Genomic DNA, 16,411 nt, shown 5'->3' on the forward strand with positions numbered 1-16,411 from the left:
AGCCTACCTACAGCATCCACACTTGCGATTCGTTCATAGTAGACTCCCCACTCGGGGCACCTGGGATGGATGGATGCGTGGAATTCTCTTTGTCAAAGACACTTTGATACTTGGAATTCTCTTTGTCAAAGAGAAAAAATTGATGGCATGTGTTTGTATCAACTGAAAGCCAACAGTGCTGCCTGGCTGAGAGAGGGCACAGATTCCGGTATATATTTTAGATACTGATAAGGCAAAAATTTTTACTTGTTTTGCTTTTCTCTGAATCAATACTTTTGAAATAACAATGTGTCTATGTTTCCCCACTACTAGGGATAAGTCCTAAAAATGGTACTGAGACTTTTATTTAATAAATTTTGTCCAACAAGCATGTGTGAGAAAGGCCAGTGCACATAAATACTAGTTACACTTAAAAAGATTGAAACATTTTTATGATAACAATTTTCTACAAGGAACTTGGAAAGAAATTATAAGAGAAACAAACCAGGAAATGAACCAAAAAATATTTAGTAAGCATCTGAAAGAAAGAAATTAAGTACCTAATTTCTAGTATCCATGACTAAGATTATTCAGAATTACAATTTGTTCTATTTTCCGACTGTGAGTTATTCTGATCACTGTATTAATTGATTATAGAGTAAGTCGTATCACACATTACCTGTTGCCCAAATGCAGCCCCCGAGCATTGCAAGAGGCCAGAACTTGGGGCAATGCAGTATCAGGTTGACCACCAAGGCAACCAACCAGATGGCAGCACAAAGGATCCACTGGAGAAACATACCTGGAAACAAAAGAAGGTGGCACCCTTGGATCAAGTTGATTTGAGTAAATCTGGACTTTGGACTATCAATGAGATATTAAAGGCATGACCACAACTTATTGAATGTCTGTATGCCAGGCACTTGCACATTTCATTCTTACAACTCCTCTGCATAATAATTAATCCTAACTCAGAGACAAAGAAAATCAATCTGAGATTAGGCAATTTGACCAAACAGCTAGAAATTTGTAGGACTGGAATTTACGCCCAGGTTGTTTGATTCTGAAGTCTATCTATACACACTGTGTTTCTGCGTAACATTCTCTTTTTTTAGAAAAGATTGTATTCATTTAAGACGTAGAGTTAAAGACAGTGAGAGGGAGCGAAAGAGAGAAAAGTCTTCCTTCCGCTGGTTCACTCCCCAGTTGCCGCAACGAATGCAGCTGCACCGATCAAAAGCAAGGAGCTTTTTCGGTTATCCCACATGGGTGCTGAGGCCCAAGCACTTGGGCCATCTTCTACCTCTTCCCCAGGCCACAGCAGAGAGCTGGATTGGAAATGGAGCAGCCAGAACTTGAACTAGTGCCCATATAGGATGCCAGTGCTGCAGGCTGCGGTTTTAACCCACTGCACCACAGCACCGGCCCCATGTTTAACATTATTTTCCCCTTACTTATTAGACAAATCAAGAATTTTCTACTGAGAACACTGGCAAGAACAAGCTTGTATTTCTACTTCAAAATCACACCCAGGGGTAGGTGTTTGGTGTTTTTAAGTCACCACTAGGGGTGCCTGCATCCTGTATCAGAGTGCCCAGTGTGAGCCCCAGCTATCTGTTTCAGATTCCAGCTTCCTGCTAACACACTGAGAAGCAGCAGGTGATGGCTCAAGTACTCACGTAGCTGTCACCCATGTAGGAGACTGGGATGGGTTCCGGGCTCTTGACTTCAGCCTGGCCCAACTCTGACGGCACTGGAGACAGAACCAGCAGATACCAATCCCTGTCTCCATCTCTGCCTTTCAAATAAAATGAAAATAAAAATAAAAACACAATAAATCACAGTGCCGTCCATCATAAAAATGGCATTGATAACAGAACAGCACAGTTAAAACAGTGATTAAAACATCCAGGCTCCCACAAAGGTTAACGCCCAAGATGACCAGACAACACAGGCATGAGAACTAGTTACTCTGGATCAGGGTTACTCTGCTTTCTATGCCCCGAGTTGCCATTTGCCAGTTACATGAACATCAGCTGGTGCTAAGAGTTATATCTGTACATCTCTCCAGCTTCGTGTCATCGAGGATTTGGGGAATAATAAAGAAATCTTAGAGAGTCAAAGAAACACTGAGGCAAGTACAACTGAGCATATTACTTTTGACTGTAACTTTGCCAGATTTTTGTCTAGTTCTATTTATCGCCATACAGAGGTGAGACCGAAAATTGACTGCTAACCTCTAAGACAAAAGGGCAGTATCTCAGAGATGAACAGGAAGTTCATCTTATAAATTCTTCAATTTAGAAATGATAGGCCGGCGCCGCGGCTCAATAGGCTAATTCTCCACCTAGCGGCGCCAGCACACCGGGTTCTAGTCCTGGTCGGGGTGCCAGATTCTGTCCCGGTTGCCCCTCTTCCAGGCCAGCTCTCTGCTGTGGCCAGGGAGTGCAGTGGAGGATGGCCCAAGTGCTTGGGCCCTGCACCCCATGAGAGACCAGGAGAAGCACCTGGTTCCTGCCTTCGGATCAGTGCGGTGCGCCGGCCGCAGCGCGCCAGCCATGGCGGCCATTGGAGGGTGAACTAACGGCAAAAGGAAGACCTTTCTCTCTGTCTCTCTCTGTCCACTCTGCCTGTCAAAAAAAAAAAAAAAAAAAAAAGAAAAGAAAAGAAAAAAAAAAAAAGAAATGAGAAACTGAAAACAAAAGAGCTGGTTAAGACTTGCACAGGATTCCATAGCTTGTTTTTTGTTAGCAGTTTTCATTCCTGTCCCAATTTCAAAGAAAAATAGAAAGTCTTGTCTCAGGAGGAAACAGATTTGTCATCTTACTTTAAGTAGCATGGAGACAAAACATTGGGGGCAAGAGCACATGTTATGTGGTATTTCACTGTAATATCTCCAGTTCCTTCTCCTGGCTTCAGTATGGAAGGCAGGTAGGTAAACATGTTATTGCTTCTCTTTCTGTAAAATTCACACCACGATGTTGCATTAACGTTATGTGCATTCCTGAAAATCATTGCATTATACAACCTCAAGCAATAAAAACCACAGAGTGTACAGGCAGTATGTTGGGGAACAATACTCAAAAACTTTATCAGCAATGTATCAAGAAAAATGGTAATCTTATAAAAAGCACAGTTTAGTTGTAACTGGTCAATGGGTTAATGGGTAAAACGCATGAATTCTACAATGAATATACACTTTAAACTGAAAAAGACTGGAAGTGCGCTTGTGGAAACAGGAATCAGCAGATTTGCAGCTGGTGAATTATTGTAAAGTTAGTGGATGGAGAGCTATGGCACCAGATGCAGGTAGGTGTGTGTGTGTGTGTGTACACATCTGCATTTTGTGTATAATCACCATCTTCATTCATGTGGGCAGAATTTTCTGTGTTCTTCCAGTTGTTTTTTAGAGACAAAGTTGCACACAAACAAGCACAAAATTCACGCTATGGCCAGATTGTCCTCTAATTTATCAACTGTCTTTGAAATCTGTGTTTTCCAAACTGGTATTATTATTAGAACTGTCTATAATTTCCTCCTCTTATGAACATAAAAGATATAGCTACAAAGCTTCCTTGACAGTACTCACCCTAGCTTTACCATGAAACACAAGTTAGTGGTAAGCCTTTACTGACCCACTCAAACTGGCAGGAGCATTGGCAAATGACTTATCTTAAGCTCTATTCATTAGGCAATAGGCGCAACAGAATTCGTCCATTTTTTGTTATGTAGTTGAGAGATGGAAGGAGATACACACACACACACACACACACACACACACAGTGAGACCATTGTCTGGTTCACTCCTCACATATCCCTAACAGTTAGGACTGGGCCAAGGTGAGGAGCCAATCCAGATCTGTCTCCCACATGAGTGACACGAGCCCAACTACCGACTACTTGAGCCATCACCAATGCCTCCCAGGGTGCACACTGCAGGAAGCTGGAACTGGGAGCGGAGCTGTGTGGGGAGCAACTCGGACTGGACTGAGTTACTGGAATTAAGACTTATTCTATGCATCTGCTCTCCCACAATATGGCGCTGGGAGAGGAGGAAACAGCTTCTACACAGCTGCCTCCAGTTCAGCCAATAAACTGTAGGACTTGCTCCTGATTGGAGGAGAGCAGCGTACTCGGCGTGTGGGCAGCCGAGTTGGGATTGGTGGAGGAGGACTATAGAGGAGGAGAGAGACGGCATTCACCAGGAACATCTAAGGGGAACATCTAAGGGGAACATCTAAGGGGAACATCTAAGGGGAACATCTAAGGGGAACACCTGTGCAGCCCCCGAGAGAGCCGTCCGGCGGTGTGCCGCTCCCCAACGGAAGTGGGGAAGGTGGCAGGGGGAACCGCCCTTCCACGGAGGTGGAAGGGTCGGTAGCCAACCCGGGAAGAACCAGCAGCAAACCCGGGGAGGGCCGAGCAGACAAAAGAACAGCGCAGGGTCCTGTGTCGTTCCTCCACGAAGACGGGGAGCGACATAATGGTGCCGTGACTCGGATAGGAAGCCTAGGCAGGGTCTAGTGTCGTTCCTCCATGAAGAGGGGGAGCGACAGAGCTGGAACTTAAACCCAGGCATTCTGACAGAACAGCGTGCATCTTAATCACTCGGCCAAATGCCCATGCCAACAAAATTCATTTGTGTAGATATCATTTTTAAAATACCGAGGAAGAAGAACTTCACATTTAAAAACAATGAAAGGCTGACGACAATGGAAATGTGAATTACCATCCCCAGTGTCACATTTTTTCAGTGGCACAAAGTTTGAGCCAAACAAAAGGATAGCTATGGAGGAGCAGATGTATCCGATGGCTGGGTCCGTTCCATTGCTGCTCATGGTTCCAGGAGCGCCTGAGTGTGAGACTTGGTGCGTTTTCCAAGAGTTTCTGAAATAAAAGAAATAAAACTGAAGCCATCAGAAGTCCTGAATCTGTGAACAAGTTATGATTAAGACATGATATCTATTCAGTTTTTCAAAAGTATGCTATGAGTCCTTTTCACAGATAGCTAAGACATTATACAATTATACAGTATGTTTATACTATATGTTCATTGCTTTCATTTATAATACCAACAGACCATTTCATTTTTATTACTAATACAAAATTTAAAAAATGTTTCCAGATCTTGAAATCAAAACTTCTTCCAAATTTGGATCCAATTTTTATTACATTATGAAAAAATTCTCCTATGTAGGTAGACTGGTATAATGACTCTGTTTACTTCAATTGGTTGTTGCGACATTCAAATGAGAAGGCATCTTGAATGCTTTGAGAACTATTAAGTGTCTTATTAGCAAAAGCTTTTGTTATAGTTCAGACTTGAGCTTAAGTGTAAGGTCACCACAAAACATACCAAACACTGGAGTTAGAGGAAAGGGTTTATTGTCGGGTGGGGGAGGGCCAGAGGGAGGGAGGGAGGGAGGGAGAGAGAGAGCCGCGCCAGGTGTTCAAGAACAGGTCTTGCTAAACTGTTGCAGTTGGGGAGGGGCAGGGAATCCCATTAGGATGGGGGTGGAGCTGACACCTGTGGTTGGGCCATGGGGTCACCTGGCTTCCAGCAGGTGGGAGGGGACTAGAGCCCCCCAGAGCCTAGGATAGTGTCCAGGGTGTAGATCTTGCCATAGATAAGACTGTGCCACTTTGCTAGCATTAAGGGCCTATGTGTGTCACACTGCAGCTGCACACTCAGGATCCCCACAGAGAAAGGCACTTTTCCTCCTCAGCAGTACACCTATAGGAGGTACAAGTTACAAACCTGTGTATTGTTATGACTTGCAGCAACTGCACTGCTGGAAGATACACTTGGAGAATCCTGTAGAAGATGTGCAGGTGCAGAAGGCGCAATTCAATAATCAGCAGAGAAGCATGGGGCGGCTGCTCGGCCACCTGTGCTGTGTGATCCTGGTAGCAACCTGTCACATATGCATAACCACACCTGCATTAAAATTAAATAAGGGGCCAGCGCCACGGCTCAATAGGCTAATCCTCTGCCTTGCAGCGCCGGCACACCGGGTTCTAGTCCCGGTCAGGGCGCCGGATTCTGTCCCGGTTGCCCCTCTTCCAGGCCAGCTCTCTGCTGTGGCCCGGGAGTGCAGTGGAGGATGGCCCAAGTGCTTGGGCCCTGCACCCCATGGGACACCAGGAGAAGCACCTGGCTCCTGCCTTCAGATCAGCGCGATGCGCCGGCCACGGCGGCCATTGGAGGGTGAACTAATGGCAAAAGGAAGACCTTTCTCTCTGTCTCTCTCTCTCCACTCTGCCTGTCAAAAATAAAAAAAAAAAAAAATAAGGAAAAGGAAAAAAACACCTTAGCTCCTCAGCCACGTTAATCACATTTCAGGTGCTCACTCAGCACTGTGGCCAGTGGCTCCCATACAGCACAGTGCAGGTGACAACACTTCCAGCATTGCAAAAAGCACTATTGGGCAACACTGCTACGCTAAATAAAAAGTTCTGGTTCCTCATGAAGAAAAACCCAAAACCACAAACAACCAAGAACCAGATACAGGACAGTAGACACAGTTCACCTTTTTAGCTGTACAAGCTACATGAGAAGAGAGACAACACACCCGGAATTGTATCAAAGAAGGTAAATAAAATAGTCTTTCTCACTGTACCATCTTGGATTGTTTTGTTCATTGACTCTTCAGAATAAACTCTCTGCAACAGGAAACAAATAAACCTTTTTTTCCCCCTCTAAATTTAATGTTACAGTGATAATTTCTTGTGGATACATAATGAATAAAATACACCTGATGTCACCACTTCCTCATTTTATTTTATAATGATAAATATTTAGAAGCCCATGTATTGCTCCTCATCTCTTCTTGCAGATAAAACAAAAAATACAATTACTTACAAAATGTTATTTGTCATAACCATGGACACTCTCACTGAAAACAGGGGTCAGCTCAAAATTTTACAGTAAGTTTTACTAGGGAAAATACTTATTTGAAATTGTATGCACTCTGTTAAAAAACCACATCGCTGCATGGGGATGCTGTGGAGAAAGAGACAGACAGGTATGGGCAGACACAATAAAACAGTAGCATTTTACTGGTATGCTCCAACACAGTTTCGGCCTCGCAGTGGCTTGCACAGGCTACTGCTCAAGGATCAAGCAGGTGGATTATAGCGAAGGTCAGATTCCAGAGCTGCCATAGGACAGAGGTGCAGGAGGTATCTGGGGGAGCAATCACAGGACTGCAGAGGCATGAGCCAGTGTTAGCTAAGAAATCAATTTCTCTCTATGTGAATGAAAAGAGGCAAAGCGGAGCAAAGCCTCTGAGGGTACAGAGAATACCTAGCCTTCGAAGGCGGCGGAACATTTCACAGGGAAGGCTCTGCTACAGGACACTGGCCTCTGAGATTCCAGCCTGGATTCAAAGGACAAACGGAAGTGCTGATCAGACCAGAGGAACTGCACTTTGGCTGCTGCGGGAACACCTCTCAGCATTTGTTTAGGTAGATGAAGTTGAATGCACACGGCTCCGGGACACTGCAGAGGGCTTGGGATCTGACCGCTGTGTGGAGTCGTGAAAACCAAGTATCTTCAAACCAACGCGATTTTTGTGAAAAACGAGAGCAGTATCACTTCCAGCACATCGCTCTCAACCCTTCAGCACAGACCTGTCGATGAGTCTCAGACTGCTTTTCAGCGAAACACAGCGTTATGTTAAAGTTTACGTTCAAGTGTCCACGCATTCATTAATCCCACGCATTCATTTTTACCTTACTACTGTTGTCCGTCTACCAGTAACTACTCGCCTAGTCATTTCAACTTCTGCGCAGACCGACGCTGATCCACACACTGCTTGCGCTCCCTCAACTAAGATTTCCTTTTCAGTTTCACATCGATTTCCTCAAACCTCCCCGCTAACTCCGCCGGCCCCCTGGCTACCGTGCACAGCGTGCGGACGTCGGTAACCTGAGCCCAGACTTTTTCCCCGCGAGCACGCAAGGGGCGAGTCCTGGGTCGCTCCCCGCCGCCGAGCTCCTCGGCTCTCCGGCCGGTCGCGGTACTCACGGCGCTGGGGACCCGCGGGAAGCTTCCTCCTGGGCGCCCGTGCGCGCCCGCCGGGCCGGCTCCTGCCCTCCGCTCGCGCGCCGCGGCCTGCGCACCTGCAGCAGGTGGGGGAGCGCTCCAGCGCCCGGGACCCCACGCCTGGGTCTCTCCGTCCGCCCGCCGGCTCTCGCTTCCTGCCGGGACAGCCGCCTTTGTCCAGGGCGGAGTGGAGGGAGGGCTCTGGCGCACGTGACCCGGAGGGCAGCAGCGCGCAGCCCGCGCGGGCGCCCGCCTTCCTGCCGCGGCCGGCCCGGGCGGGAGGGAATCCGCAGGTGTTCCCGGTCGTCCTCCTCCAGCTGGTTGTCAATCAACCGGCGAATGAGAAAGGCTGTTGTGTTTTAAGTGGCGACTGTTCAGGGAACTGAGAGCCTGCCGCGGAGCTGGGTGTTGTCTGTGGTTTTTCAGGGATGGAACGAAGCTGAGGTGACTTCTTCTATCTTACTTAGGTGAAACTAAGGTTACGCTTACATTGGGGTAATTTACTGACTAACTGACTTTAAAGAGAATGGCTACGCAGAGCAAGTCTAATGAGGTCAGGAAAGTTCACCAGAGGAGGGGAGGGGGAGCGGCTTTTAACTTTTTAACCCTTCACGTGCACAGAAAACTTTGCTACCAGGACTTCTGGTTTCTGTGCTGGCAGTTGAAGACCTTGGAAGTCTTCACTCCATCAACACAGCAGGAGAAAAACTGAATGAGCCCCAAATCAGCAGCTCTCCTTAGACGTGTCAGAGCACTGGGGTCCCAGGCTGATCCACCTCCCAGAGAACTGGATAGGGGAAGACAGAGAGCGATGGTTCTCAAGCCTGCTGGAGCCAGTACTGGATTGAGGACTCTTAGTAATTGGCAAATTGCTAGAGGCTAAATGTAGGCCAAGTTGAGCCTTGAAAGTGCAGGGAAACTGAAGTTCAGTCTTACAGGAACATCCACATTTTTTAAAAAATATTTCATTATTTGAAAGGCAAAAAAAACCGAGGGGGGGGGGATGGAGAGAGAGAGAGAGACTGAGACTTCCATCCTCTGGTTCAAATGACCACAACAGCTGATGCTGGGCAGGTTGGAGCTGGGAGGCAGGAACCCCTTCTGGGTCTCCCACATAGGTGACATGGGCCTAAGCAATTGGGCGGTCTCCTGCTGTTTTCCCGGGCACATTGGCAGGGAGCTGCATCAGAAGTAGAGCAGCAGGAACATGAATGGGCAATCTGGTACCGGATGCTGTTGTCACAAGTTTTAGCGTCATGTACCTCACTACACCACCTGCCCTGGGCTTTCACATTTTAGTGAGTTTTGCTATCAGACATTCCATCATGTTTTCAAGGTGAAGATAGGGAAAACAGTTCCTCTTGCTCCTAGCATGAGGTAGGGGGAAAGTACCACTGGAAATACACTTGCAGCATTTTGTTCTCTGAAGCAAGAATGTGCCTTCAAGGCAGACTTTATCATTCCTTTATCTGAACTACAGAAAGTGCACTTAGACCATTGGAGACCCTTCTAGACTTTCTCACGTTAGTGAGGTGGTGTGGGGGAAGAAGGTGAAGAGATTCTTGGGACCGTAGCCCAGGGATTCTTCTCTCCAAAAATTAAAGGTTCTATCATGATTATGGAATGCATCCCCTCCTCAATAGCTTAGGAAACATTATCAGTGCTCCAGCATCGTGGCAGTTCATTACAACCGATTGGCAAGACCTAGAGTCTGTTTAAGAACGAGTTTCTGTGGGGTGGGCATTGTGGTGTTGTGGGTTAAGTCACTGCTGGGGACGCCTGCATCTCATATCAGGGTGCCTGGTTAGAGTTCTGGGTACTCCACTCTTCTGATCCAGCTTCCTGCTAATGAGTGCGGAATGCGGTAGATTATGGCTGGGCTTCCCAATGTCCCTCTTAGTAACTGACAGATCTAGCAATGCAGCGTTAGCCTAGGTAGACTGTGCTCTTGGCCCTATACATCTTACACTGGACGACAAAGCACATGAATTCCAATGTAAACCTGGACTTTAGTTAATAGTAATAAATCATAACTGGTTCATATTTATATTGGTTTATCATTTGAAACAAATATATTACACTATTTCCAGATGCTAATAATGAAAGAACTTTGAGAGAGGAAAGAAGATGTATATGAAAACTCTGTCCTATTTGCTCAGTTTTTCTAAAAATGTCCTAATAAATAGTCCATAAAATGTTATTATCCTAAATCTGTGATTGCTTTACAGCAGGTGGGGACCTCGTGTGTCAGCTGGCTAGGATGCCCTGTGACACTGGGCATCCCATATGGGTGCCAATTTGAGTCCTGGATGCTCCACTTCTAATCAAGCTCCCTGTTAATGCACTTGGACACGCAGTAGAACACAGCCCAAGTGATTGGTCTCTTGCCACCCACGTGGGAGCCCTGAATGGAGTTCTAGGCGCCTGACTTAGGCCTGGCCCCACCCCAACCATTGTTGCCATTTGGAGAGTGAACCAGGAGACAGAAAATCTCTCTCTCCCCCTCTGTAACTCTGCCTTTTAAATAAATAAATAAAATTTATTTTAGCAGTTAAACTATTTTCTTAACCTAGTATTGTGAAGCAAAACTAGCCCCACAAATTATCATATTTAAACAAATGATTCATTTATTGGCTTACTTATTAATATATATTTAATTTGCTTGATTATCTCTTTCAGCCATTCTCCATATATTACAGAAATACTTATAAAGTAAGAAATCTGTAAAGTAATATTTTAATTTTTTCTACAGGAAACTGTCGCTCCCTGTCTTCGTGGAGGAATGACACAGGACCCTGCGCTGTTCTTTTGTCTGCTCGGCCCTCCCCGGGTTTGCTGCTGGTTCTTCCCGGGTTGGCTACCGACCCTTCCACCTCCGTGGAAGGGCGGTTCCCCCTGCCACATTCCCCACTTCCGCGGGGGAGCGGCACACCGCCGGCCGGCTCTCTCGGGGGCTGCACAGGTGTTCCTTCAGATAGATGTTCCCCTTAGATGTTCCTGGTGCATGCCGTCTCTCTCCTCTTTTATAGTCCTTCCACCAATCCCAACTCGGCTGCCCACATGCCGAGTACGCTGCTCTCCTCCAATCAGGAGCAGGTCCTACAGTTTATTGGCTGAACTGGAGGCAGCTGTGTAGAAGCTGCTTCTCCCTTCTCAGCGCCATATTGTGGGAGAGCAGATGCATAGAATAAGTCTTAATTCCAGTAACTTAGTCTAGTCCGGGTTGCTCCCCACAGAAACGAAGTCAGTAATTTCACACTTGAACTCTGAAATCTAGTTAGTATTTTACAACCTTTTTGGAGTATATGCATGTGAAGGCTTTAAAAAAATCTAGGCTGTGTCCCCTCCTTCTCCTGGTTGCTAAATGGTCCTACGGTGGGAGCTCCTGGCCCTCACTCTCAGGATCTCTCCATGTAGTGAGAAGTTGTGAGTTGAACAAACAGTAACACCGCTGACTGATTAGAAAAGGCAATTATGCATGACTGTGTTAGGGACTCTTCCTTGGCTTTTTTAGAAGAGAAAAGGAATCCAGGTAACATGTAATTTTTCCCTTTTGGTATCCTGCCAGAATCTGTATAAATGACTTAATATAGGAAGAAAAAAGCAATGTTTTTTGCTACATCAATTGATCCTGAGGCCATAGTTAATGTTGTTCATCTTTCTGCCCCACCAGTCATGCACAATTTCCCTCACTGTGAGTCTGCTGGAGTGAAGCCTGGAGCGATGCTGTAACTGTATACCTCTGGCTCTCACTGGACATGGAAGATTCCAGAGACGCACCAATTAATCTTCTTGTTTCCACAGGACAACCTCATGTCCTTGCAACCAAGGTGTTTTGGGCTCTCCATGGAGTCCCATGATTTACCCAATCATGGCAAATTTATAGAAACACATGGATATGGAGAATGAGGGTGCTTCTGTGAGTCTGATTCCGGGTTCACCACATGCTGTTTCCTCTGCACACATTCTGCCATCTACCACCCTCGGCACACACAAGACTGGTGGGGCTGGCCGATCTTGGACTGTGAACTATCTGTCTATCTACCTATCTCCAAAACTGTGAGCTAAAATAAATCTTTTCCCTTCTAAGTTTGCTTTTCTCAGGTATTTTTGTTGTAGTAACAAAAAGATGAGTAATTCAGGTGTTCAGAAAAAAAATGAAGATTAAAAAGGAGAGTGGACTCTGGGGAGTAGGAAATGTGCACTCCAAAACTGCACATTTTTGGGGTGTTCGCCTCACTGACGGGGCGACATTTGAGCCTGCCTGGGAGCAGAAGGAGGGGGGATGGCCAGTTCAGAAGTTCTGAGGCATATTTGAGGGATGGCAGGGGGTCACTATAGCTGGAGCTGAGGTGGTAAAAGATGAAGTTACAAAGGCAGTGAGGGGTGAGCGAGGACTTTAGGGACCTTGTACGTCACCATGAGGACTTTAACTTCCTGTGATGGAAATGGGGAGCCGTTGAAGCATTTTGATCATGGGATATGTATTTGCCATCTATTGCTCCTATTGCTATGTGACAAATGTGGCCATCCACAGCGTAGTGGCTTTTTTAAAAAAAGATTATCTATCTATCTATCTATCTATCTAGAAGGGATAGTGACAGATAGAGGAAGAGAGAGAGAGAGAGAAGAGAGGGAGAGAGGGTGAGGGAGATGAGAAGTGGGGGTGAGAGAGAAAGAGAGAGAGAGAGAGATCGTCCATTTACTGGTTCACTTCCCAAATATGCCTGCATAGCCAGGTCTGGGCCAAACCAAGTCAGGAGCCCAGAGCTCCGTCCTGGTCTCCCACATGAATGGCAGGGGTCTACACCTTTTGGGCCATCCTCTACTGGTTTCTCAGGCACATCAGCAGGGAGCTGAATGAGAAACAAGCAACCAAGGCTCAAACTATCACTCAGATACAGAAGAGAGATTAACCTGCTATGGAACATTTCCCCCTCTCAAATATAGAGTCTTAAAAGAGCACTAAACATGGATTAGCTCTCACAGTTTCCATGGTTTCTGCATTTGGGAGTGCCTGGGTTGGAGTTCCTACTCAGGGTCTCCCATAAGGTTGCAGTCAGATGTGATTTAGGGCTCTGGTCATCTAGACATGTGGTTGGGTCCCATGGATCCACATCCAGATGGCTTACTTACATGTGGGCACTTTGGTTCTAGCTGCTAAGGGAGACCTCAGTTCTTCACACAGGCCCCTCAAAGTGCTGCCTGAGTGTTATCACAACATGATGCTGGCTTCCCGCAGGGTGAGCAATTTAAGAGAGTAGCAGTGTCATTGTCCTTTGTGACCCGGCCTCTGAGGTCTTACCCTGTGGCTCCTGCAGTATTCTATCAGACACACAGTTCTACCAGGAGACAGGTGTGAGAGGAGACCGTGTCATGTGTGGATACCAGGAGGTAGGCATCACTGGGGGCCACTTTGAAGACTGACTCCAGGGAAGAGAAAGCAGAGAGTTGCTGGAACAATGTTCCTGAGTGGGTGCAAGTAAATGAGATTGAGAGCAAAAGCAGGGGAAATGGCATTTTTTTTTTTATGTATACAAAGAGATTACCGGACCGGCACCATGGCTCACTTGGTTAATCCTCTGCCTGTGGTGCCAGCATCCCATGTGGGCTCCGGGTTCTAGTCCTAGTTGTTCTTCTTCCGGTCCAGCTCTCTGCTGTGGCCCAGGAGGGCAGTGGAGGATGGCCCAGGTGCTTGGGCCCCTGCACCCACATGGGAGATCAAGAAGAGGCACCTGGCTCCTGGCTTCGGATTGGCGCAGCGCCGGCCGTAGTGGCCACTTGGGAGGTGAACCGGCGGAGGGAAGACCTTTGGACCTTTCTCTCTGTCTCTCTCTCTCACTGTCTGACTCTATCTGTCAAAAAAGAAAAAAAAGAGATTACCAATAGTGACAGTGTATGGATGCAGTTGGGGAGGTAGGGAGATGTGGTGGTGGTGGTTTTGGGGAGGCTTGTGCACATTCACTTCTAAATTTTCACTTTTTAGCAATGAAAGAGAAAAATAAGATCCTAAGTGAGGAGTGAGGACTAGGAGAGAGGTGTTGGAGACTCATAGAATTTTAAGTTTTTCAGTATTTTTCAAGTGATTTTTGATCATTTCACTAATCCTTGCTTGGTCATATTACAAAGGAGGAAAAAAAACCTCTCTTTTTATCATTGATGTATTATGAGGTACAGCCTGAGTTTTAGTAAATTTATTTAAAAAAAAAAACCCTTTGACTTTTTTCCATTATAATGACTTTTTGTTTTTGCTTTGTGATTTTTTTTTCCTTTTTGGATTGATGAACTTAATAGGTTTATAGAATGGAAACTTTTATGCTATAAGCATCCTTTGGTTTGCAAGTAGACTCAGTACTGCTAATGGAAGAAATTGGAATATACACACTGAAGGGTGCTTGAAGAAGATATTTTTTAAAATGTGACCTAGTATTGTCCTTACCCAGTCATTCTAATACCACCAGGGACAAAGTTGTAGGGTACCTAAGTCAGATTTGCTGACACCTTGCAACATATTTTATAGTACATCTGTACAACTGTGGGATGTCTTAAACAAAGGAAAAAGTCAAGTTATACAGGATTTTGTATATGAGTGGGGTTTAGGCACAATGCAAATGAAGTTGTGTTTGATGGGCTCATAGCGAAGTGTAAGCCTGTCAGTACAAATTGAGGGCTGTGAAGTGGACCTCGGGGCCTATTTTCTTGGAAACCAAACTGAGCTCGATGCCTAGTGCTGTGTTAGGGGACCTGCTATCTGAACTCCGCACCTGAGCTGCTTCTCCAGGTCACAACTAACGCCTCTGGAAAGAGTGGGGGGATTTTAAAATTTTAGCTCCTACATATGAAGGAGAACATGTGGTATTTGTCTTTCTGTGTCTAGTTTATTTCACTCAATGTGAGGTCCTCTAGTTCCATCCATTTTGCTGCAAGTGACAGCATTTCACTCTTTTTAAATATAGCTAAATGCTTAATATTCCACTGTGTATATGTGCCACATTTTCTATAGCTAATTTGATTTTTAATTCTGCATTTTATCTGATGCAGCATTTCAGCAGACCTCAGCATTCGTGTGTTCCACACTCAGGTTTGCCCATTGCCAAACGGAAGCCTTGCCAGTTACTTGCCCATTGTGATGTCTTCCTGTTCTTTCTTGTTCTAGCATCCTCTGGCTAACAAGCACTGCCATCAAAGTTGCGTGAGAAAGCCCTCCTGTTGCTATGACTGACAGGGCTTCTTATGGGGGAGGCACATCCCGTGTTCCCATACCTCCCACGCCAAGGGAGTAGGGCAAGTTTGGATTCTGTAAAAGCTTTTGAGGAAGTTTCTCATCACTTGGCGTCTTCTGGGCCTTGGAGTAGTTCTACTCAAGGTCTCTGTCAGCCAAGCTGCTTCTGTAAGCAATCCTTGAAACATAGTAATCAAGGCCGGCGCCGCGGCTCACTAGGCTAATCCTCCGCCTTTCGGCGCCGGCACACCGGGTTCTAGTCCCGGTCTGGGCGCCGGATTCTGTCCCTGTTGCCCCTCTTCCAGGCCAGCTCTCTGCTGTGGCCAGGGAGTGCAGTGGAGGATGGCCCAGGTGCTTGGGCCCTGCACCCCATGGGAGACCAGGAAAAGCACCTGGCTCCTGGCTCCTGCCATCGGATCAGCGCGGTGCGCTGGCCGCGGCGGCCTTGGAGGGTGAACCAGCGGCAAAGGAAGACCTTTCTCTCTGTCTCTCTCTCTCACTGTCCACTCTGCCTGTCAAAAAAAAAAAAAAAAGGATAAGGAAAAAAAAAGAAACATAGTAATCAAACCAAAAGCAAGAGGAAAAAAGAAATGAGGTCAATATTCTCCAAGTCCTGATTCTATCTTGCACAAATGTCTGAATTGAATCACTTAACCTCAGGCTACAGGTCACCACAGTTTCATCAACAACAAAGCACTTGCCTTAAATTTATATAGTTAAAGAATTTGTCTGTTGGGGCTGCATTGTGGTGTATCGGGTTATGGGTTAAGCCACTACTTGTGATGCTGCCATCATGGTGCCTGTTCAAATCCCTACTGTTCGCTTCCAATCTGGCTTCCTGCTAATGTGCCTGCAAAGGCAGCAGAAGATGGTGCCAGTACTTGGGCCCCTGCCAGCAAGTAGGAGAACAGGATGGAATTCCTGGCTCCTGGCTTTGGCCTGGAACACCTGGCTACTGCAGCCATTTGAGGAGTGAATTGGTGGATGGAAGATTTTTCTGTCTCTCCTCTCTGTTTTGCTCTGTCTTCCAAATAAATAATTAAGAAATCTAAGTAAATGCAATCTTTTTTTAAAGAGCTCATTTGCTGATTTTTCTTTAAAAAAGGGAACAGCTTTTCCAAGTAAAGTCTTCATTTTTAGAGACCAAACAGTGCTCAAACTAT

At 46.1% G+C, this 16,411-nt stretch overlaps 1 protein-coding gene and 1 long non-coding RNA gene across 18 annotated transcripts in view; one reads left to right on the forward strand and one right to left on the reverse strand.

Annotated features, from left to right (window-relative positions):
- TMEM144 (transmembrane protein 144) overlaps window positions 1-13,292 on the reverse strand; it is a 60,220-nt gene extending 46,928 nt beyond the window's left edge. For 6 of the 13 annotated variants that reach the window (XM_051831691.2, XM_070048278.1, XM_070048277.1 and 3 more), the window contains exons 1-3: window positions 5,738-5,894; window positions 4,709-4,866; window positions 659-781 (exon numbers count right to left, since the gene is read on the reverse strand). In XM_051831691.2, the coding sequence (XP_051687651.2) occupies window positions 659-781; window positions 4,709-4,817 (232 nt within the window). In that variant the 5' untranslated portion in view covers window positions 4,818-4,866; window positions 5,738-5,894. Of the gene's footprint in view, window positions 1-658; window positions 782-4,708; window positions 4,867-5,737; window positions 5,895-7,285; window positions 7,359-7,713; window positions 8,263-13,162 lie in introns of those variants that run through there. The other 7 variants (XR_011378559.1, XR_011378562.1, XR_011378561.1 and 4 more) reach the window with 7 other exon arrangements.
- Window positions 13,293-13,341: 49 nt separating this feature from the next.
- The window catches only part of LOC103352064 (uncharacterized), an 84,802-nt gene continuing 81,732 nt past the window's right edge, over window positions 13,342-16,411 (forward strand). For all 5 annotated transcript variants that reach the window (XR_011378567.1, XR_011378568.1, XR_011378569.1 and 2 more), the window contains exon 1: window positions 13,342-13,420. This is a non-coding gene — a long non-coding RNA (uncharacterized lncRNA). The remainder of the gene's footprint in view (window positions 13,421-16,411) is intronic.

This window comes from Oryctolagus cuniculus, chromosome 8 (genome assembly GCF_964237555.1).
Source record: "Oryctolagus cuniculus chromosome 8, mOryCun1.1, whole genome shotgun sequence".
Classification (NCBI taxonomy): domain Eukaryota; kingdom Metazoa; phylum Chordata; class Mammalia; order Lagomorpha; family Leporidae; genus Oryctolagus; species Oryctolagus cuniculus.